This window comes from Gymnogyps californianus, chromosome 20, assembly GCF_018139145.2.
Source record: "Gymnogyps californianus isolate 813 chromosome 20, ASM1813914v2, whole genome shotgun sequence".
Taxonomy (NCBI): domain Eukaryota; kingdom Metazoa; phylum Chordata; class Aves; order Accipitriformes; family Cathartidae; genus Gymnogyps; species Gymnogyps californianus.
This window is the reverse complement of record NC_059490.1, coordinates 202,808-224,311: the sequence shown is the minus strand read 5'-3', so window position 1 is coordinate 224,311 and position 21,504 is coordinate 202,808. Positions and strand designations below refer to the sequence as shown.

At 55.4% G+C, this 21,504-nt stretch overlaps 3 protein-coding genes across 5 annotated transcripts; all 3 read left to right on the top strand.

Annotated features, from left to right (window-relative positions):
* The first annotated feature begins 470 nt into the window (after window positions 1-470).
* TBL2 (transducin beta like 2) lies at window positions 471-5,193 on the top strand. The gene is made up of 8 exons (XM_050908838.1): window positions 471-603; window positions 707-837; window positions 935-1,119; window positions 1,597-1,638; window positions 1,778-1,929; window positions 3,081-3,207; window positions 4,058-4,210; window positions 4,603-5,193. The coding sequence occupies exons 1-8, from the start codon at window positions 471-473 to the stop codon at window positions 5,057-5,059; spliced, it is 1,380 nt and encodes a 459-aa protein (XP_050764795.1). The 3' UTR covers window positions 5,060-5,193.
* A 761-nt stretch (window positions 5,194-5,954) lies between these two features.
* BCL7B (BAF chromatin remodeling complex subunit BCL7B) lies at window positions 5,955-9,857 on the top strand. 3 transcript variants are annotated; one of them, XM_050908995.1, is made up of 6 exons: window positions 5,955-6,046; window positions 6,450-6,525; window positions 7,209-7,305; window positions 8,383-8,553; window positions 8,774-8,853; window positions 9,258-9,857. In XM_050908995.1, the coding sequence occupies exons 1-6, from the start codon at window positions 5,955-5,957 to the stop codon at window positions 9,348-9,350; spliced, it is 609 nt and encodes a 202-aa protein (XP_050764952.1). In that variant the 3' UTR covers window positions 9,351-9,857. The 3 variants fall into 3 exon arrangements, with proteins under 3 accessions (XP_050764952.1, XP_050764951.1, XP_050764953.1); XM_050908994.1 differs by having other exon boundaries at window positions 8,368-8,553; XM_050908996.1 differs by lacking the exon at window positions 8,383-8,553.
* Window positions 9,858-10,225: 368 nt separating this feature from the next.
* LOC127024413 (schlafen family member 11-like) lies at window positions 10,226-20,888 on the top strand. Its single transcript, XM_050908975.1, has 5 exons — window positions 10,226-10,629; window positions 11,465-12,573; window positions 14,320-14,448; window positions 17,566-18,322; window positions 19,400-20,888. Exons 2-5 carry the CDS (start codon window positions 11,472-11,474, stop codon window positions 20,235-20,237), a joined length of 2,826 nt encoding a protein of 941 aa, XP_050764932.1. The 5' UTR covers window positions 10,226-10,629; window positions 11,465-11,471; the 3' UTR covers window positions 20,238-20,888.
* Window positions 20,889-21,504: the final 616 nt, after the last annotated feature.

Here is a 21,504-nt window from a genome sequence, read left to right as displayed (position 1 = left end):
GCGGGCAGGGTGAGGGCAGGGGCAGGGCAGGGTGAGGGCAGGAGCAGGGCAGAGGAGTGAAGGCAGGGGTGGGCAGAGGAGTGAGCGCAGAGGTTGGCAGGGTGAGGGCAGGGGCAGGGCAGGGTGAGGGCAGGAGCAGGGCGGGCAGGGTGAAGGCAGGGCGGGCAGGGTGACGGCAGGGGCGGGGCAGAGGAGTGAGGGCAGGGGCGGGCAGGGTGAGGGCAGGGGCGGGCAGGGTGAGGGCCGGCCGGGAGCGGGGCAGTACCACCCCCCGGCCGCCAGGGGCCGCCCTGCGCGGAGCTCGCAGGGGGAGCAGCGTGGAGCCGCGCGTGCCCCCTTAGCCCGCATGCGCGCGCAGAGAGGTGCCCCCCCCGCGCGCACGCCGCCGCGCCTCGGCGCATGCGCGCTGGGCCCCGCCGCCAGGGGCGGAGGGGCGGTCGGTGCCGTCCCGCTGAGGTGGCGGTGGGAGGATGGAGGCGGTGGCGCTCGGCGGGTCGGTGCTGCCGGCCGCCCTCGCCCTCCTCCTCATCCTCCTGCTGCTGCTGCTGGCGGCCGCGCTGCGCCGCGCCGCCCCGCGGGGGCTGCCCGCCGCCCCGCCCGACGGTGAGTACCGCGGGTGCGGCGGGGGGACCGGGGCTGGCCAGGCCGGGCGGCGCTGAGCTGACCCGACCCGACCCGACCCGACCCGACCCTCCGCTCCCCGCAGGCCCCAGGGCGAACGGCGACGCCGCCGGCAGGCCGGGGGAGCACAGGAAGGCGAAGCTGCCGGCGCGGGCCCGCAGGGACAAACCGCAGCAGCACAGCTTCGCCCACCGGCTGCTGGTCGCCGCCCTCAAGGTACCGTCTGTGCCCCGGTGCCCCGCCGGGCCCGGCGCCTCCTGCCCCGCCAGGGCCCCCCCCCCTCCTCCCTGCTGTGACCGCACTCTCTCCGTAGGGCCACAGCGGCTCTGTCTCCTGCCTGGACTTCAGCAGCAGCGGCAAGTACCTGGCGTCGTGCGCCGACGACCGCACGGTCCGACTGTGGAGCACCCGGGACTTCACGGCGCGCGAGCACCGCTGTCTGCGCGCCAACGTGGGGCTGGACCACGCCGAGCTTGTCCGCCTCAGCCCCGACTCACGGTAGGGCCAGGCCTCCCCACACCTCGTCCACCCCCAGCCCAGGGACCGCTCGGGGCCTGTCGGCACCAGGACGTCCTGTGGACAGAGCTGCCGGTCACGCAGCCCAAGCCTTGGTTGGGATCAGTGATGTGTCCTCTGGGCTGCATGGAGGCAACATCCCTCACAGGGTCTTAATGGTATCACTGATTCACGGCTTCTCGTGAAAGCAGCTGGCACTTTAACATGGTTCTGAGGCCAAATATCCCAGTGCCCAGCTTGCTGCACCCGTGGAAGGTGCTTGTTAAGGTCTTTGTCAGCGGGCCCTGCAGCTGGGTTGAGCTGCTGAGCCTCTCTGCGGGGCTGGGGAGGGAGCTCTTGCTGGCTGGGAAGGTTGGTGGAAAGGCATGCCTTGGCACTCTGTGAAGTGGCCTCTTTTAGACAGAGGAAGGGATCTCGTTTCCTGATGTGGAGTGGTAAATTCTGTTCTTTTCCATTCAGTGTTGCAGTGGAGCTAACACAGGGAGAGAACTTGGTGCCCTTGTAAAGCATGCAGCTTTTTATCTGCCAGTGTATCCCTTTCCCCAGGTGCCACTGAATGGCCTATTAGCTTGCCTGTCGTAGCTAGGCTGAGCTGAGGTACTCTGTTTCTTAACAGTTCAGAGTGTCTGTCCTTCCACAGGGCATTCATTGTTTGGCTGGCAAATGGCGAGACTATTCGTGTCTATAAGATGACCAAGAAGGATGATGGCAGCTTCACCTTCACTGCAACTTCTGGGGACTTTCCAAAGAAGCACAAGGCTCCTGTCATTAACATAGGAATTGCAGAGACAGGTATGGAAATGAGCTGCTCACTTGTTGAGGCTTGAGATCGGCTTTGATTTCCTTGTAAAGCAGGAGCTGCTGCGTTGAAAGTGTTGGAGTTTTTGGCATTCTCAAGGCCCGTTTCTGCACCAGTACGTGATTCTCTGTAGTCTCTGAGATGTTACTTTTTAGCCTTTGTTTACTATTGAGTGAACTGAAAGATGTCATTTTCAGACGGATTATATTCCTGTCAGCACAGAACTAGCTCCCCGATATGCACAGTCTCTTAATTTACATTTTGAGGGATGCTGTTGCAAAGAGGTTTGGTCTCAATATTGAGAGGATCGCTGTTCTCCGGCCCACCAGTCTCTCTTTAACCAGTCAAAAATCTCTCTAGTGAGTTCATGTGGTCTATCTTGGACTTCTGGCATCTTCTGGAACAGAGGCTGGGGGGGTGGTGTGTGTTAGTGGTGAGGGCTTGATGGATTAATGCTTCAAGTATGTGACAGCAGGCAGTTGGAAGTGGGTGGATGTGAGTTCACCTCTGTAATAGGAGAGCAGAGAAAATGTTAACTGAGACCTTTGTTCAGCTGTAAAAGTGAAAACTTAAACCTGCAACGAGCAGCTGAAGGGTAAACAGGCAACTCCGTGTGCGGGCTGAGATGGGAAAGGGGAAAGCGTCGCAAGTGGAAACAAGCAGGAGTCCAAAATGCTGACACAACCAGTAATCATGGATAATAGTAATGTGACTTGTAGTCAGCTACCTGCCCGCAGTCCGTGACTTGAAAGCTACGGATACCTCGAGTTGTGTTTTAACCATCTGGGGAAGATCGAGTCTGCTGCGTTACTGCTGTGGTCCCGGCTTAGTGCTGAGTTCTGCCAGTGGGATCCGAGGGGTGCTGGGGCGAGAAGCACGCGTGGTCTCTGAGTGCCCACTGCCAGCTGACGGCTGCTGAAGCCAAGGGTGCACTAAGGCATAACCAGGAGCTGAGTATTCTGATACTGCTCTTCGCTCTCTCCCGGGAGATTGACACTCCTTGAATTTTGGTGCTGCTTTTGATTTTCTTGACTGTCCCGGTGCAGGGAGAGGTTGCCTTGCTCAGGGACTGTCCTAGGCCTTTGGTAAGTCTGTGGCAGTGTCAGGCCTGGGAGCTCTCCTGATCTTTGCCTTTTTCCCCCAGGGAAGTTTATCATGACAGCTTCCAGTGACACTACCATCCTGATATGGAGCCCGAAGGGTGAAGTCCTGGCCAGCATTAACACTAACCAGATGAACAATGCCTACGCCATGGTGTCGCCCTGCGGGAGGTGAGGGGTGTGAGGTATTCCAGGCTGCTCCTGCTGCAGAGTGGGAGGCCGCAGGAGTGAACAGGAACCTCGCTCCTTCCCAGAGGATGTCAGCAGTTCAGACCATCGGCAGTTAGCTGTTGTTTTAATGCAATTTTCTGAGGGTTCCACATTTTAAAAACGGATTGTGGGCCCCGAGAGCAGCCCCTCCAGGAGTGCTGGCTCTCGCCTGTGTAGTCTCAGACACTCGCTGGGTTGCCGTTGTGCCTCAGCACTGCTGTTCCTGTTAACCGTCTCCTGAAGAGCTGAGGAGAACAGCATTGGCCTCAGATAGCGGAGGTGGGACAACGCAAACGGCGTATGCAAAGCAAACAGCATTTCTAACTTGTTTGTAACCTTTTAAAGGTTACAAACAAAATTAAAATCTTTATTACTGGGAGATTTGTTTATCAGGAAAATCTTGTTCTCCGCTCTGTCTCTAACTTGTTGCTGCAAGAAGACTTGCCATGCTCCAAGCTCAGTGACTTTGGGGATCAAAAGCACTTAGTTTTTTTACTTTGGCCTAAGAGTTTCTCATTCCTAAGTTGTTCTGGTCCCTGGTGGCCTTCCTTAGCATTCCCTTTACCAGCCTGGTTTCAGTGAAAAGTGAAAACTTTTTCAGCTGACCAAAGCAAAGATTTGAACGTAGGACTCTGGATAGGTTTGCCTTCACAGAGCCCTGTCTTACACGCCCCTCCGTGCAGGAGGGCTGCCCTGGCCCCTGCCTTGCTCGCGAGGCCAGAGGAGAGCTCTGCAGGGCTGGCCCCACGGCCCGGCCAAAGGAGGTGCTCTGTAACAGATACCCTGTGCCTCTGCTTGCTCGTTCACCCAGGTTTGTGGCATCCTGTGGCTTTACCCCTGATGTGAAGGTGTGGGAGGTGTGTTTTGGCAAGAACGGAGACTTCCGGGAAGTGGCCAGGGCTTTTGAGTTGAAAGGCCACACCGCTGGCGTACATTCCTTCTCCTTCTCTAACGACTCGAGGAGGTAAGTGTGTGTGTGTTACCCGCCGCCTGCTCTGCTCCGGCTCGCCCTCAGCACACGTGAGCTCACCCCTGCCGGCGTACGCCAGCAGCCCGCGCGGGGGGGCTGCACCCCTGCGCAGCGTGGGGGAATGCTGCCCTGCGCGCTCTCCTGGGAGCCCAGGGCGGCAAAACTCTGACTGGCTCATGCCACCGGGCGTATTCCCCATGGATTTCCTCCTGGGGGTGACCGCTGTCCGTGCTCTGGAAAGAGGACGAGGACTGTGCGTGTATACAGACTCACGCTTCCCAAAAGAGCTCTCTGTCCACAGAGGATTCCTGGTTCGCAGGCGTGGCAGGGGAAGAGGTGCTGCCCGGTTTCCTTGCACTCACCTGTGCTCTGTCTCCTGGCTGCAGGATGGCGACTGTTTCGAAGGACGGGACGTGGAAGTTCTGGGACACAGACGTGGAATATAAGAAGCAACAGGATCCGTACCTGCTTCTGACGGGGAAGTGTGAGGTGGCGGAGCCTTGTCGCATCGCCCTGTCCCCCGATGCTCGCGTCGTCGCCATCTCTAGCGGCACAGACATTGTTGTGTACAACACGAGGAGAGGAGAGGAGGAGGAGCGCTTCCTCGCTGTGCACGGACAGTGCATAACAGACTTGGCTTTTGACACCAGCAGCCGCTACCTGGTGTCGTGTGGGGACCGGGCCATCCGTGTCTTCCACAACACCGCCGGTCACCGGGCAGTGGTGGAGGAGATGGAGACCATGCTGAAAAAAACTGGGAACAAAGCCACCCGAGAGCGGCTGGAGCTGCAGATCTCCAGTGCCCGCAAAGCGCTGGCTGCAATCTACGGCAAGAAACACTAATCCTCCCCCGACGCTGGCACGTCCCGGCTCTCTACAGTCGCAGGCAGCTGCGTTCTGCCTTTGGGTTTTTTGTTTGTGGGGTTTTTTTTAATAACGCTGAACAACTTGTAATAAAAGAGCGTGCAGACTGCGTGCCCAGGGCCTTCCTCGCATGCTTTCTGACTGTAGCGGTGGAGAGCTGGGTGGCGCGGCTGCCTGGGGGAGGTGGGGGGCAATCGAGGGGTCCCCGGGATGACGCTGTTGTGTTGTTTCCTTCCAAGGGCTTGTCCTCACCCGCTCTCTCATCGATACCCCATGGGAATGAATGCTCAGACAGTGCCGGTGAGGTTTTCTGGGCTTAGAAAAGGGAGTTTTGTGTGGGTTTGGGGTTTTTGGTTTTTTTTGGTTGGTTGGTTGGGGTTTTTTTTGCAGAGGAGCTCAAATCTTTGATGCTAAACCGTGGCGTTTCTGCAGCACGGGGGAACGGGCAACGCTTTAATGCCGCTGCCTGCACGCAGGCAGGGCTGCTTCCACCCGGGTCGGGGAATTGAGGTGATACACAAACGCCATGGGCACGACCCAGGGGCCTCTAGTCCCGGTACGGCGCCCTAGGCGCCGTACCGGGACTAGAGGCCCCTGGGTCGTGCCTAGCGGCTGGGCGGGACTTGCCCCAACGTAAGATGGCGGCGTCGGCGTCGCCCCGCCTTCGCGTCGCCTCCTTGCCCGCAGGAGGGCGGGGCGAGCCGCGCAGGCGCACTACGCGCCGCCGCGCTCCCTCCCCTCCCTACTCCCTTTCTCCGGGCGTGGCGAGCGCGGTGACGCAGCACGCGCAGGGCGTGGGCGGGGCGGGGCGCGCGCATGCGCGGAGAGAGGCGGCGGGTGCTGCGGAGCCGGGGCTGCCGGGGCTGCGGGCGCCATGTCGGGCCGCTCGGTGCGCGCCGAGACCCGCAGCCGCGCCAAGGATGACATCAAAAAAGTGATGGCGGCCATCGAGCGCGTCCGCAGATGGTGAGAGGCGGGGCCGCGGGGGAGGGTGGGGCCTGCCCGGCGTGCAGCCAATCACCGCACCACACGGGTGCCGGTGGAGGTGCTCCGGTGGCGAGTACCCAATCGGCGTGCTGCGTGGGGTAGCGGGCGGGTATAGCGAGGCAGCAGCCAATTAGCTCGCTCCGTCTGCTCGGGGGTGGGGGGGACCGGAAGCGCCGGTGATCGGCGGGCGGCAAAACAAATCACAACGAGGTTTGCGGGGTGAGGGGGCGGGGTGCGGCAGTGGTCTGGATTGGCGTTCCCTTGGGCCAATCGGAGCCTTGCGGGCGGGCGGGGCTTGTTGCCAGGGTAGCCCCGGGCCCGGCTTCCCCCGGCCCCGGTGGCGGGGGGGGGCCCGGCGCCGTTAACGGCTGTGTCCGCGCAGGGAGAAGAAGTGGGTGACGGTGGGCGACACCTCCCTGCGGATATTCAAGTGGGTGCCGGTGGCAGACAGCAAGGAGGTGGGTACCGCGCGGGGCCGGGCCCTTCCCCGCGGGGCCGCCCCGGGCCCGGCCTGCTCCTTGGCGGGGGGCCGGAGCCGAGCCGGGAGCTGCCGCCCCCAGCCCTGGCTGAGCAGCCCGCCTCAGTCACTCCGCAGGGGAGAGGCCCGGGGGCTCCCGGGGCGGTTCTGGGAGCTGCCGCTTCCCCTGGCCTCTTCCAGCAGGGTCGGGGCCTACGGGAGGTTGTGTTCGGTGCAGGCTCACTCGCCCCTGAGCCTGGGCTGTAACGTCTCCCGCTGATCTCCGCCGGCCGTCGCCCTGCAGCGATGCAGCCATGCTGACAGATCTGTACTGTTTTTCTCCCTTGCACCTGACCTCCCACCCTCTTGGATGATCCCCTCTCGCTGCCTGTGGTCCTTTTTGCCTTAATCCCCGGAGGACTTGTTATTTGGTGGTACTCCTAGACGGGTGTCAACTCCTCCTTTTACTCCTGATTCTGAACCCTTCACAGCTGAAGTTTTGCCTCGCAGTTAGACAAGTGCCCAAAAAGGAACGGGAAAACGCTTGCACAAGCACATGCCTCTGGGCCGCGGGGAGAGAGAAAGGGGAGTAGCTCCTCTGGAGCAGTTTGTGCACCGCTGCACCCTCTTGCTAGCGGTGGGCTCCTCTGACCCTGTGTTTCTGCTTTTCTTGCTCTCCTCAAGAAAGAGAAATCCAAATCAAGTAGCAGCGCTGCCCGAGAACCCAATGGCTTCCCAGCTGACACCTCTGCCAACTCTTCTCTCCTCCTGGAGTTCCAAGGTGAGTCTGGCTGAGCCCCCTTCAAGCTGCGGAAAGACTCTAAGGCCCTATAGAAGCTGGGATGTTGCTGGCTTATGTACGCTACGTGTACTGGGAAGAGCAGCACGTGTCTTCGGTGTGGGGTTGTGCTGATCCACTTCTGGACTGGCCTTGCTGAAACTGTTCGTTTTCGCTGTCAGAAAGAATCTTAATCGGCTGTTTCTGGGATCTCCCTGTGGGAAGCTTCATGGGGAACTGGAGGAGTGGGGGTTCCCGTTCCCACTTTGCAGTCCCTGCTGGGGAGAGGCCAGTAGCTGCCTGCAGCTGAGCCCGCTGCTTCCAGCAGTGACTTGCGTGGACCTTAGGATGAAAGGGAAGAGGATCTCCTTGACCTTGCTCTCGATCCCGGAGCACTGCAGCCAGCCGTGAGCAGGCCGGGCTCTGTGATGGAGCCCAGCAAGGCTCAGGCAGCGCGTGGACTCGCTGCTGGAGCAGAGCGTACGCCTGTCCCCAGCCTCTCGGCTCTCGGTGTGGCCAAGGAAAATTGGGGACTGTGTCGGCACTTCCAGTAGATGCGGTGAGAAGGTTAGCGTTGCAGGTCTGCAGTTTGGGACCGCTTTACCTGGAAAAGATGTGTGCCAGGGTCGCCTGCCCATCCGGAGGCAGGTGCTGAGCGTTGCTCCTGCTGTTAGGTTGCTGCCTTGCAAACAGGAGAGGTACAAAACCCTGGTAGGCAGGCAAGGGGCTTGCGAGCTGCAGACACGAGATTTGGCAGCGCAGTGCTTTGTATCGCCCCTGTGCCTTCTGCTCCTTCTTTCTGAATAGCCCAGGGTCGCTCTCTGTCTGCGCAGACTCATTCCCCGGGCAGAAGCATCCCCTCTCCCGTGGGCCAGTCGCGTATCTGATGCCAGCCGTGTCCCGGCGGGGAGTCCTGTGCGCGGCAGCCCTTATGCTGACGGGCAACAGTGAATCCCCTGCACTCTGACTGCCTCTGACTGCGCTCTTCCTTCTTCCTAAGACCCCGGCTCTCAGTGCCGCCCTTGGCTGCCTGTGCCCCTGGGTCAAGGTGCTCTTCTTCACTAGGTGCTGTTTCTGCAGATGAGAACAGCAACCAGAGCTCCCTGTCGGATGTCTACCAGCTCAAGGTGGACAGCAGCCCCAACTCCAGCCCCAGTCCCCAGCAGAGCGAGTCCATGAGTCCTGCCCACACGTCCGACTTCCGCACGGACGACTCGCAGCCACCCACACTGGGGCAGGAGACGCTGGAAGGTGGGTGCTGGGGTGCTGGGCTGGGAAGGGAGGAGGTGGACGGCTGGGCCTGGGGAAGGACCTTTGCTTGTCTGGTGGGTGACCGAGGCACCGCTGGAAGCGGACAGGGCAGTGGAGACTTGTGTCTTCTGCTGGCGGTCTCCTCTCCTGGCTCAGCACTGAGCTGGGTACTGCCGTGCTCCTGGGTCAGCAGTTCCGTTAACCCTTCTGTTCTCCCCAGAGCCCTCCCTGCCTTCCTCGGAAGTTGCAGACGAGCCTCCCACTCTGACAAAGGAAGAGCCAGTCCCCCTTGAGACTCAGGTAAGGGGAGGGGGATTGAAACCACGTCCAAATGCGCACGGACCCAGCTTGGCCCTTTCACCCTCGTTGCTGCCCCTTGTAGCAGAAACATCTCGACAGATGGACTTGCTCTGCAGCCCCAAAGTGCCCTCCAGGAGCTCCCCAAACCTCCCGGCTCCCCGAGCTGTCTCCTGGTTCCGTTCAGGTGTTAAGGTGTGAAGAAAGGATGTGGAGGTGGAGTAAAACAACGATTCTAGCCCACTCCAGGGCTGAAGTGGATCCTCACTCCTGGTGCCCTGGGGCTTCCTCACCGATGAAAGCCCGGGGCGTCCCCACAGCATGACAGCCTTGTCTAGGTCCGCGTGGCTCGGTGGGCACGCTGAGCTCCTGTCACTGCCCGTGACCTCTGCCTCTGGCTCTTGCAGGTAACTGAAGAGGAGGAGGACTCCGGTGCGCCGCCTCTGAAGAGATTTTGTGCCGATCAGAACTCTGTGTGCCACACGGCCTCGGAGAGCTAGCCTGCCCGTCCCCGGGGAGAGCGCCTTCGCCAGCCCCTCGCAGAGCCGCCTGCCCTCCCCCGGGGGACGGGGTGCTTCCCTCCAGCCTGCTCCTTCCCCAGGGACGGGTGCTCCTGCCACTCGCCATCCAGCCTGCCCTGCCCTGCCCTGCCCTGCTCTGCTCCCGGGGGCAGGACCCTCCCGCCCGCCCCGGCGGAGGCAGCCTGCGCTCCCGGGGCCGATGGGGCTGCCACCAGTACCTGCAAATTTGCCTCTATTTATTGGCTCCCCCTCTCCCTGCTGACCTGTCCTGTAGCGTGGGGGTCTCCGGCGGGTGGTCTGCGTGCGCGGGGGCAGTTGTCCGCGGGGCTCCCTGCCCTCCGTGGCCCCCGGGGCACCGGCAGACGCCGTTTGCCTGCTTCTGGCTCCCCTGCCCGCCCTCCCCCTAGGTGCTGGGAACGGGGGAGCCGCCTTCCACCTGCACGAAGCGATTTCTCCGCTCCCTCGGGAGAGCAGGAGGAGGTGGGATGGGCCGGGGGGGGGGGGGGGGGGGGGGGGAGAGAGAGGCGGAGGCGAGGCCTGCCCTGCCGGGGCCGGGAGCCGCTGGGACGCTGTGCAATAAGCTGCTAGTTTAAGCCATTAGTGTTGGGAGAGACGGGAGCGCTCCCCCCGTGGAGGGCAGCTCCTGGCCTGCCCCTGCTCTGCTCTGCCCCGCGGGGCAGACCCCCACCCCGGCAGGGTATGCAGCCCGCTCCCCCCGCCGCTGCCCCGGCCCCCCCGAGAGCCGGGGGAGCCGCTCTCCTGCGCCCGGGGGGGCGGGGGCCTGCCCCGGCCTAGGTACACCCCCCCCCCCCCCGCCGCTCCGTCCCCGGGACGGGCAGGATGCGGCAGGGGGCCCCCCAGAAGCCCCCCCCCCCGTGCTCCCGCCGCCAGCCCCCGGCCCGTAGCCCCGCCGCCGCCGCCGCCCCGCGCCCGGGCCGTCCCTCCCGGCTCCGCCTCCCACCCCACCCCCCGCCGCCACTGCATGTCCCGCCGAGTCTGTGATCGAGCCTGGCGAAGCCGAAGGCGCGGCCGCGCGTGGAAGTGGAAAGTTATTTTAGCACTGAATAGAATATTTTTAAAATTAAACTATTTGAAATACAGCGCCCGGTGTCTGCGGGGCGGGGCCAGGCCGCGGCGGGAAGTTCGCGGCGGGAAGTTCGCAGCGGGCGGGAGCGCCGGGAAAAGCCGCGCAGCGCCGGGACTCGGCACCCCCCGCTCCCCCGGAGCCAGCCCGGTGCCCGCCTCCACTCCCGGGAAGGTAGGGCCGGTCTCGGTCCCGTTGTCGTCGTCCCCCACCCCCACCCCCCCCCGCCCGGCCCGGGCCCGCCGTCCCCCGCCAGCCCGGTGCCCCTCGGCCGGTGCCCAGCGCTGTCCGGGAGCGGGCGGGGGGGGGGAGCGCGGCGCCGGCCCCGGGCCCCGAGCCGAGCCCGCGGCAGCGCACGGCGGGGCCGCTTCCGGGGCCGGTTGCCGGCGGCGGGACCGGGCCGGCGCGGGCAGAGGAACCCGGGACGGCCCCGCCGCCATCTGCAGCGGCCCCGCCGAGCGGGGCAACCCCCCCCGGGCCCGGGCGGGCGCCTGCTCTGCCCGGCAGCCCCGCTCCCAGCCGGGCCCCCGCTCCGGAGGGGTCGGGCAGATGGGCCCCCGCGGCCCCCGCCTGCCCGCCCGGCCCGGGGGGGCTGCTCTGCCCGCGGCGCCGGGTCTCGCCGGGCTGCTCCGCCCGCAGCGCGGCTGTGCCGGCCGGGAGCGGGGGGAGCGGGGGCTGCGGCGGCCCTGGGGAGGGGTCGGCAGGAGCTGCTCCGGGGCAGGGTCCGCTGCCGCCTGGCCCAGCTAGCTGGGGTATGTTTTGTACGTAGCTTCAAGATAACTATTAGAGCCCGATATGCAAAAGAGCCCAATAAATTAGCTTGATTAACATGACGTCTGTGGGTGTCTTTGCGATAGTCTGCCTTTGATTTGCTTGTGCGTTGCAAATAATGATTTCTGGTTTCCAGTTTGTTAAATCTAGCGCGTAAGCCTGAGCCAAAGGCGTATGGTTTCCTTTGTCACGCTGCCGTGTATAATCGTGAAGTGTTTTTAATAATTTATCATTTCAGGATCAGGATGGCCGGACAAGAAGGGCAGCTGCTGATTAATTTGAAAACGAACTATCCCGATGTGGTGATAGATATTGGGAAAATAGTTTTAGGAGAGAGGTCCAGAAAGAAGACCTCTTACAATCAGAAAAGGCAACGAAAGGAGCTTTCTATAGCAGTGTGTGCATTGCTGAATTCAGGAGGAGGAGTAGTGAGGATGGAGAGTGAAGACAAGAATTACTGCTTTCAGAAGCACGGCATTGGTCTGGACATAGAGCAGAGCCTCAGGGAATGCATCTCCTGCACCGAGACCAGCAAATACTTCACGTGGATGCAGCAGCAGAGTCACTTGCTCCTTTTTGTTAAAACATGGAGCTGTGGAGGTCCTGAGCAGAAAAGCACAGCCACAAAGCCGCGTATCTGTAGCCTGAGCACTGGTTTGTCCCGTAGGTCTTTCACTTCGGTTCTCTCTATGACTTCAAGCGACGCTGCTGCATTTCTGAGGGGGAAGGAAGGCTGTGCCAGGCATCGTGATGAGAATGGGCCAAGCCCTAAGAAAGCTCTGCTGAATTTTGATGGGGGAGCAAAGGAGACCCCTCTGAACACCGAGGAGCGCAACATCCAAGATGCCGCTGCCAGGTTTTTAAAGAGAGACAAACTGATGGTTGGGGAGGTCCTGGATTTCACAGAGACAACACATATTGAATTTAAGAACTTCTCTACAGAGAATATCTTGGAATACATTAGAAAAACCCTTCCAAATTATGTCTCTGCCTTTGCAAACACTCAGGGTGGTTATGTATTTTTTGGAGTGAATGACAGCAGTGAAGTCATTGGAAGCCATGGGAAAGTGGGGAAAGAAGCTTTAGAAAAAACAGTAGCTGATACCATGGGCTCGATGCCCGTCCATCACTTCTGCGGCTCTCGGGCTGGCGTGCAGTTTAAGACTTACATCCTGAGCGTTTATGACAACGCCGAAGGCTTGCAGGGCTACGTATGTGCTGTGCGAGTTGAACCATTTTGCTGCGCCGTTTTCCATGATAACCCTGAATCCTGGATGGTGATGGGTGACACAATCGAAAAACTGAGCGTCAGAAGATGGACAGAGCTCATGACAGCTGCAGACCCAGGTAAAATCTGCATTTATGTTAGTGCCAACTTCATTTCTGCCTTAGTTTGCAAACTTTCAGGAGGAAAGACCAACTTCTTTTGTTCTGTGTTCTCACCAAACCTAGAAAAGGGCCTTTGGCCCATGGCACAGTCACAGGCACCGGGGGTGACGGTACGGTAACTGGCCTCCAACGGCAAACCGTTCTGTGAAGCGTTACTCTCTGAACTGGTTCAGCAGGACTTTTTGAAGCACTCCCAACTGGAATAAGCCTTCCTAGGGATCCCATATGCCCCCAAGTGAAGTGGAAAGATTCAAAATCGCCCAGGAGCTTCCATTACTCTTAATGAGAATTGCAGAAAACTTTTGAAGCTGGCTTTGTCTGTTAAGATGCTTAGGAGAGAGTGATGTCCTGGTGGAAATCTGGCCCCTTTAGGTGCCTAAAAGGGGTTTATTTTGAAAAACAAACAAGTCCTTACTGGTGGTGGTCCCCATGGAGTGAAATCCCCAGTGCTTGATGCACTAGCAAGGATTAATCTCCATGTCCTGGTTCGATCTGTGTGGATCCAGCATCTTGGCACAACTTGTGTGCCAGCACTAAACTAAAATAATCATTTTAGCTGTAATGGTGGTGTCAAACTGAGCTGCAACTTTCCTTCTCCTTCCCCTTATCAAGCACTAATAACATCTGTAAAGAAGTCAGCAGCACTAGGGTAGCTACTCAAAACCTGCTCAGTCGCCTCTTCAGAGATCAGCTTGAGGTTGAGAAAAGTCCTTTCAAGTCTGCAGCTCAGCAAGCAATGCTCGGTGTGCAGCAGCTTGCAAACCGCTCCCCCTTTCCGAGGCTCACACGCGTTTCAGGTGTCTGCTGAAACGTCACCGCACACCCGGTGTGGCTCTGTGGTTGTTAAAGGCTGTTTTGAAGGAGGAGGGGTGCAAGTGTTTGCTTGTTTTAAGGTATGTTGTCCCACTTCATTGTGAAATCCTTCCCCTTCAAAAGCTATGATGTCCTGCATTTTGTTCCATCACCCCACAACAAGACCTGTACGGCGGGTCCTAGAGAGTTTATTCTGACCACGGATTTGAATAAGGGTTTTTCAGTCTTAAGACGAAACTAACCCGCCTTTCCTACAGGTTCCCTGTAACACAAATTTCCCTCGAGCGTGTGCCCATGGCAGTGAACGCATGAGCAAGGAATATACTAGCCGATGGGGACCTCCTGTCCCAGCGGAGCCCCGGCGGTGCCAGCCGTCTCTGGCTTTGTGTGAAACCTCTCCTGTGGCCCTGGTCTGCGCGTAGAGCTGCGATGTCTGGTCTCTTCAAAGGACACAGTCACACAAAAGACAGAGATGGTGATGTTGGTAGGAGGGGAACAAAGCAGCAAGGGCTTTAGGAGATCTGCCTCTACTGAAGAGACCAGTGGTACACGTAGGTGGTTCCTGTAGGGTGCTGGTGTGCTGAACTGGCATGGCGGGCGTCTCTTACCTGTGCACTGAGGTCTCAACAAACTCATCCCACGTGGGGTCTAGATCTTGCCTTTGAACTGTAAAGCCATCTATGCTGTGAGCCCTCTCTCTTCTACAGCAAATCAAGACCCTGTTGGTTTGACGGAATACTGTCATTCTTAACTATGTAGGCAGCATTTTCTTGAGCAGGATTGCGAAGGGAGGTTTTAAATTAATCATTTTAGTTACTCTTTAGTGCTGGGTTTTAGAAGTTCATATGGAAGGATTTTGATGGATATAACACACTTTTTTCTTCCCCCAAGATCTTTCAAATCTGGCTGATAAATTTGAAAAAGAGCTCAGCTTGGCAAATGGTCCTCCTCTTATCAAGCCAGTTTATTCAAAAGCTGGTCTCCAGTGTGTGTCTGAACTCCAAGAGTGCCTCTACCCAGGTAAGCCATTTATTCTGGGTATTTTTTTTCAATTTAAGATTGTATTTGACAGAACTTCTAGGAAGATAATGTGCTATAAATATAAGATTTTAGGCAAACAACTGTTAGGGTATTTAAAAGGTGCAACTGCTCCAAGAATGCTGATTTCCCTGATTTTTCAGGTGTTTTGATCTCTTCTCCCATTTTTGTCACTAAGGATAATCCCTAATGCACACAATTGCTGAGAATATACCTAGTGTCCCAGGGGTTTGAGCGCTGTCTGCCCCCTGTTATGCTCAAAAGTCTTCTTATGGACAAAAAAAGAGAGAGAGAATAATTTATTTCTAGCATAACTGAAATCTAAGTAGTCTAATCAAAGAATTATTATTAGTCAAGATCTAGTTATTACAGACAAAGAAAGAAAAAGACAATAAATGAATACCACTGTGAAAAAAGCAATAATAATAGTTACCTGCACGTTTCCTAGTATCCGCCCCTGTTCCTGGCATTACACTCGGCCTTCCACCGCCACTCAGGATGCTGCTGTTGATGGCTCCAGTCTGCCAGGGGTTGTTAGGGTGAGCCGGGAGCATCCCCGGTTCTTTTATCGGGAGTATGTAGTTGATGCTGATGGTTTCTTTTTCCTACTCCAGGATCCGCTTGGGGTCACTTGCTGTAGGTTTGCTAACACACTTTTAGACCTTGTTCTTTCTTCACTGATCTGCAAGTTCACTGCTCCGTTGGAGTTTAGTAAACACGGCGTGTTTCACAGGAGTCAGATACTTGTTCTCCGTTACCCTTAAAACCATTTTTGTTCAGCTCTGGGGCTGCATTTCTTTATCTGACCATCTGAGAGCTGTTTCTGGCCTTGGGATCTCCTGTGCTCTGTCTCTCACCGCCCTACACCTGAATTCAGCCCTGCATCCTGTATCCCATGTCTCAAGACTTCTGCTGTCCTACCAGCCCTGTATTTCTGCACTCTGCATCATCATGTTCTAGGCAGAAAGACCTCATCCTGTGCAGAAGGATGACCTACTTGTTGCTACTGTCTGTATAAATTGATGGTTGTTATCTGCAGCCACCTGGTTATTAGAAAAAATGCTATTACAGGCAAACCAAGTAAAAACAAAGCTCCAAACAGGTCAACAAAAATTCAAACAAAGCAACTAGACAAGCCTCTGACCTGAGGCCTTGCAAACTCAGTACACTCCCCAGGGCTTGGTACTAGCAATGCTGTATTGCTGGTCTGCAGGGCTAAGCACTGAGTATTTGGGCATCAGTTGTCTGATCAGCTTAGACATTTATCTCACCCAGTAAGTTAATTCTGCCACCCTGCTCACTGCTACAGGGGAACTTCAGGCTGGGACACACAAAGGAAAGTAAGGCTCAGCCCTTACCGTGCAGGGGTGGAGAAGCTTGCCTTCATTTTATTTTTTAGGTGAAGACTTTGGTTATTTCAGAAACACTTCAGCTATAAAAGCAGCGATGGTTGCTGAGCAACAGATACTCCCACATACCAAGCCCTGAAAGACAAGGGAACAGAAGTAGCCAAGGGCCATGTAAATCCTGTCATGTTCCTGCAGAGCAGGGCTGTGGCTTTAGGTCAAGCTCTGAGACATATGGGAGAGACACGGAATTCCAGGTCCTTGTGCAGTATCAGAACCGCTCCAATCAGTAGCAAACAGATACTTTCTCGTTAAACATAGTCCATGGATTATTTTTTTCCAAATTCTGACCTATGGATGTATGTATTAATTCCTAATTTTTCTAATTATTTTTGTAATTTTGCTCTTTTCACATCTGTGTTCAGGATTACTCTCAGATGATCGATTTTCTGATCGGTTAATAGTGTTTTGGTGCAGGATATGCAATTGCTGTTTCTTGATGAGAATGTGCTTTTTAAATGGCAGGCTGTGACACAGTCAGTGTAAATGTATGCTTGCATTTGAGATTTGTCTGTGTGTTATGAATGTGCCGAGCTGTAACTTTAACCTGTAAATTTAAGGGACGATTTGTGTTAATATTTTTTAAAATCACTGTTACTTGTTACTTTGACGGAGCACCAAATTTAGCGTTGGGATGAGAGGTATCTTCATGTAGTCCCCTATATTTAATAGGAATGTGTATCTATACATCAAGAGACTGATGATGCTCCCAGGTGCCTTTTCCCTTGCTATATGCATTGTGTTTTACCAGTCAGGAGTGTAGGAGATGCTGCAAGCGGGCTGCTCCATCTGGTTCAACCACCAGTCTCTCACTGTGGCAGCAACATATCTGTCAGAGGAATACCTAAATAATGAGAAGGCAGACAGAAAGGAGGCAGATCCCTCCAAGGAGACTTTTTCTTATTCCATTTAGAAGTCAGGCATGCCTGAAGCATGGAGTTTATATCTCTTTCATTCATATAAAAAATCCTTGCAGATTTACCACCAGGCATCATGGGAATGCTGAATTTTTTACTCACATTAAATCATTTACTTTGATGACGTCATTGTGCTGGGTGTGTGTAGCGAGGGAGGGGCGACAGGGGTGGCTCCTGTGAGAAGCTACTAGAAGCTTCCCTGGCTCCAACCCGGACCTGCCTCTGGCCAAGGCCGAGGCAATCAGCAATGGTGGTTGCGCCTCTGGCATAGCATATTTAAGAAGGGGAAAAAAGGAGGTGCGCCGGAGCAGAGATTCCCCTGCAGCCCGTGGTTAGAGGGCAGGCTGTCCCCCTGCAGCCCATGAAGGGTTAATGGCGGAGCAGAGATTCCCCTGCAGCCCGTGGAGGACCCCACGCCGGAGCAGGTGGCTGGGCCCAGAGAAGGCCGTGACTGCGTGGGAGAGCCCACGCTGGAGCAGTTTGCAGAGGACTGCAGTACGTGGAAAGGACTTGAGTTGGAGCAACTCATGGAGGGCTGACCCCCGTGAGAGGGACCCCACGCTGGAGCAGGGGAAGAGTGTGAGGAGTCCTCCCCCTGTCCTTGTCTCGACCCACGAGGTTTTTTTGAGGAGTGAGTGAGTGGCTGTGTGGTGCTTTGTCACCGGCTGGGCTTAAAGCACGACAGTCACGGTACAATACGTTCCTCCAGTAACTGGTGTGTTGAGTAAATCATTTGCTGTATTTTGTTTTTCTAATTTTTTATTTCTTTTTCCTAGTGGGTTCTAATGAAATCAAATGGAAGCCAGAAACCATCTGCACCGACCTGTTCTCAGAGTATCCTGGATTAGAGAATTTAATGAAAAAACAAATCCATCCATTGAACAAGGGGATACTGATATTTTCAAGGAGTTGGGCTGTTGACATTGGATTGCAGAAAAAACAGGGTGTTGTGTGTGATGTTTTCTTAGTAGCTGAAAATGCGTATCCAGTATTGTATACTGTAGTCAAGGACACTGCTTCTGCTGAGTCTGAAAACTTGAGAGAAACTGCTTATGCATTAAAGCAGAAACTAGTCAACAATGGGGGATATGCTTCAAAAGTGTGTGTGATTCCCCAAATACTGCACCTGAATGGCACAAAGAACCAGATGGAAGTTGCAGAGGATGACATTCTCCAGCAAGAAAACCAAGAAAACCCGTGGGGTTACACCAGCTTGTACCCAGAGAACTACATCCTCACCTCCAGGGACATCCCCGCGTTCCTGCGTGCACTTGTGATTGTTGTGCTGTGCTTTAAGTCTTACTTAAGTGACCATCTTGGCTGTGAGATTTTCAACATTCTCACTTTCAAACAGTATGAGCTGCTCTCCAAGAACCTGCACAAAGCCAAGGAGCAGTTTGTCCTTGGTCTTCCTGGAACAGGAAAAACAATTGTGGCTTTGAAGATCATTGAGAGAATAAGAAACATTTTTCACTGTTCTGCAAAAGAGATACTCTACATTTGTGAAAATCAACCCTTGAAGGAGTTTGTGGGGTAAGCAGTAATGTGTATTTCCTCTTTTTTCTTTCATTCCGTCCTCTGTACATACAGCACAAGCCCTGCTGATTTTACATCTCTTTGCCAAATATATAACTTTGGCTGACACAAACACACAATAATCATCTCAAGAAAGGTATTAATATTGAAAGTGTTATTGAGCTGAGCTCTGGCCCAGATCCAGTGGTCACTGACTGCAGTGAGAATCCCACGTTCAGTGATTGCTGGATCGTGTTAGACCTTCAAAAGACGATGGCCTTAGTTTAACAGTTTATTACGGCTGGTGCTGACACCAGAACTACCCACCTGCCTTTCTCTGTCGCTGCCTCAGCACTGCCTGCGCTGGGCCTGATGCAAGCGCTTGTGCAGCTGTGCTAGGAACTGGCTCTTGGACCTGGGCCACCTAGACAAGGAGAACAGAAACTAATGCCCTTTTGGTAGAGGATTTCAGGCAGAGCAGTTCCCCAGTCCGGTTCTCGCTACGGTTCCACTTGTGTCAGCACGGAGAGGTCAGCAGGCCACCGCAGTGGACAAGGGACCTTGCGTCAGGGAATCGCAGCTAGCTCAGGCACGGCAGTGCCCAAGCAGCAGGTCCTGGCCCCAGCAGGCAGAGGGCCTGGCAGAAGCGCTGCCAGTCCCTGCTCGCCCTGGGGAGAAAAGAGAACCTGTCCTTCCCGCGGGAGCGAAGGCACCACACTGCCTTCCCTGGGCCAGGGAGAGCAGGGCAGAGGGAAACCCCTGCGGAGCCTTGCCATGGGGTCACTACGTTGGAAGGGTGGGCCCGAGTCTCCTCCTCGGGTAGATCCAAAGCCAGTTGGTGGGGGCTGTGCAGGCTGTGCAGCAGTGCCCGCGCACAGCCAATCCATTGGAATAAATGTTTCCACCAGGAAAATGATATAGCATGCTGCAGCTGAGATAGGAAGTTTTGCATTTTTAGATAGTAAGCAGCAATAGCCCTCTAAGCAAGAACCCACTGAGAAACGGAGGCAGTCAATACGGATTTGTCTGGTTGCATCTTCTTTTTATTTACTATATGGGTTTTTTGGGTTTCGGGTTGTTTTTTTTTTTTTTTAGAAATGAGATCTGCCGGTCTGTGACACGTGTTGCCTTCTTACGTGGGAACTTCCCAGAAGTGAAACACATTGTGGTTGATGAAGCTCAGAATTTTCGTCCTGAAGAAAACTGGCACCAATGTGCCCGGGAGCTAGTCAAGAAAAAAAGTGGCATTTTCTGGGTCTTCCTGGATTTCTTCCAGTCCACTCACCCATATGGTTGTGGTCTTAAGTTTTCAGAAATCTATCCTCAGGAATGGTTGACCAAAGTGGCCCGTAATGCCAAGCAAATATACAATGCCATGTTTCATCTAATGGAGAAAATCCTCCAAGAACGTAACACAGATATGCCCTACGAAGTGCTGGAAGAGATGTTTAAACAGGCTGAATGTGGCCATTCTTTGCCAGGTGACTCCATAATAAAAAAAAATATGGGAACATTTGAAATGGTAGAGTACGTGACCAGGCAGTGCAACAGCTACATCCAGCAAGGCTATCCTGTCAAAGATATTGCAATCCTGTGCAGTACGCAGCATGCAGCCGAGGTGTTTAGTCAGATATTGGAACCTGAGCTAAAAAGACAAATAAGGAAATACAGGGTGAGGTTGGTCTTGGGGCCAGCAGAGAATGTTTTAGACAACGTCATTGTTCTTGACAGCATCCGACGCTTCTCAGGCCTAGAAAGGAGGATTGTGTTTGGCATCCACCCTGTCCCTGCACAAGAAGAGATATCTCTCAATCTTTTGCTCTGCCTTGCATCCAGAGCCAACACCAAACTCCATTTGCTGTATCACAAAGAGAAGACGTTCTTAAGAGACATGTCTTTAGACAACACTGGGGACACTAGAATGCTTCACTGATTTTTTTTTTTTAAGTGATATTATAGGGCAGCCTTAAGATTTTTTTATGCCCTTTCTGTAGTCTACGCAAAAAAAAGAAAAAAAATTATGCAGTTTCATATATATATTTCATCATGTGTAGGCCTGTAGGATGTCATAAAATTGATTTTAATTAAAGGACCGCCACCTGGAGAGAACAAATTGCTGAAAATGGCAATTGCAGAATGAAGTCAACGATTGCAAACTACTTGGATAAATCATAGAACAGTTTGGAGACTTGTACTGTCAGTTCCTCTGCTCTTTAAGCTGATTGCGTATTCTGAGTTTTTTCAGCACTATCAGAGTGGAACCACTGGTTGGAAACGCAACGGGGGCCATCCTTGTTTACGACCCTGCGGGTGCTGGTGCAAATGGTCAAAACTCTGCTTTTTTCAATGGTGGGGAGATTTTTGTGAATTTTCAGCCAAATCGTCTCTTTTCTCATCCAAAAAGATAGAGCCACAGCTTGCTTTTGGGAGTGGTGGTGACTCTTCACCTCTGCTGGGAATGGGGCTGTGGTTTTGTGGACACATTGAATCATCTGAAATGCAGGTTTCTGCCCAGGGAGGCAGTTCTGTCCCCAGCAGTACAGTCCCTAACTTCTCATAAGCAGGCTCGGGTGTGCAACAGTGTAGTGAGTTGGGAACTTGGGGGGGGGGGGGGGGGGGGGGGGCGGGTTGGCAAATTAGTCTTTAGTTTAGGTAAGCTCCACCTTGTCGTGCAGCTGCCCAAGTGCTAGTGCTGGCATGAGGGGTATCAGGAATGTGCTTCCTGGAGAAGGAGGCAGCCCAGGATCACAGAACGGTTGAGGTGGGAAGGGACCTCTGGAGGTCATCTGGTCCAACCCCCTGCTCAAGCAGGGACACCTAGGCTGCCCAGGACCATGGCCAGAAGGCTTTTGAATATCTCCATGGACGGAGACTCCACAACCTCCCTGGGCAACCTGTGCCAGTGCTCGGTCACCCTCACAGTAAAAAACTGCTTCCTGATGCTCAGAGGGAACCTCCCGTGTTTCCATTTGTGCTCATTGCCTCTGGTCCTGTCACTGGGGACCACTGGAAAGAGCCTGGCTCCGTCCTCTTGGCACCTTCCCTTCGGGTATTGGTACACATTGATGAGATCCCCCTGAGCCGCCTTCTTCTCCAGGCTGAGCAGTCCCAGCTCTCTCAGCCTTTCCTCATAGGACAGATGTTCCAGTCCCTTCATCATCTTCGTGCCCTCTGTTGTACTCTTTCCGGTATGTCCATGT

Coding starts and splice junctions, on each gene's coding strand:
- TBL2 (XM_050908838.1), top strand. CDS start 471: ATGGAGGCGGTGGCGCTCGGCGGGTCGGTGCTGCCGGCCGCCCTCGCC. Junction 838..934: donor TGCTGGTCGCCGCCCTCAAG/GTACCGTCTGTG, acceptor CTCTCTCCGTAG/GGCCACAGCGGCTCTGTCTC. Junction 1,930..3,080: donor CATAGGAATTGCAGAGACAG/GTATGGAAATGA, acceptor TTTTTCCCCCAG/GGAAGTTTATCATGACAGCT.
- BCL7B (XM_050908994.1), top strand. CDS start 5,955: ATGTCGGGCCGCTCGGTGCGCGCCGAGACCCGCAGCCGCGCCAAGGAT. Junction 8,554..8,773: donor GGGGCAGGAGACGCTGGAAG/GTGGGTGCTGGG, acceptor TGTTCTCCCCAG/AGCCCTCCCTGCCTTCCTCG. Junction 8,854..9,257: donor CAGTCCCCCTTGAGACTCAG/GTAAGGGGAGGG, acceptor TGGCTCTTGCAG/GTAACTGAAGAGGAGGAGGA.
- LOC127024413 (XM_050908975.1), top strand. CDS start 11,472: ATGGCCGGACAAGAAGGGCAGCTGCTGATTAATTTGAAAACGAACTAT. Junction 14,449..17,565: donor CCAAGAGTGCCTCTACCCAG/GTAAGCCATTTA, acceptor TCTTTTTCCTAG/TGGGTTCTAATGAAATCAAA. Junction 18,323..19,399: donor CCCTTGAAGGAGTTTGTGGG/GTAAGCAGTAAT, acceptor TTTTTTTTTTAG/AAATGAGATCTGCCGGTCTG.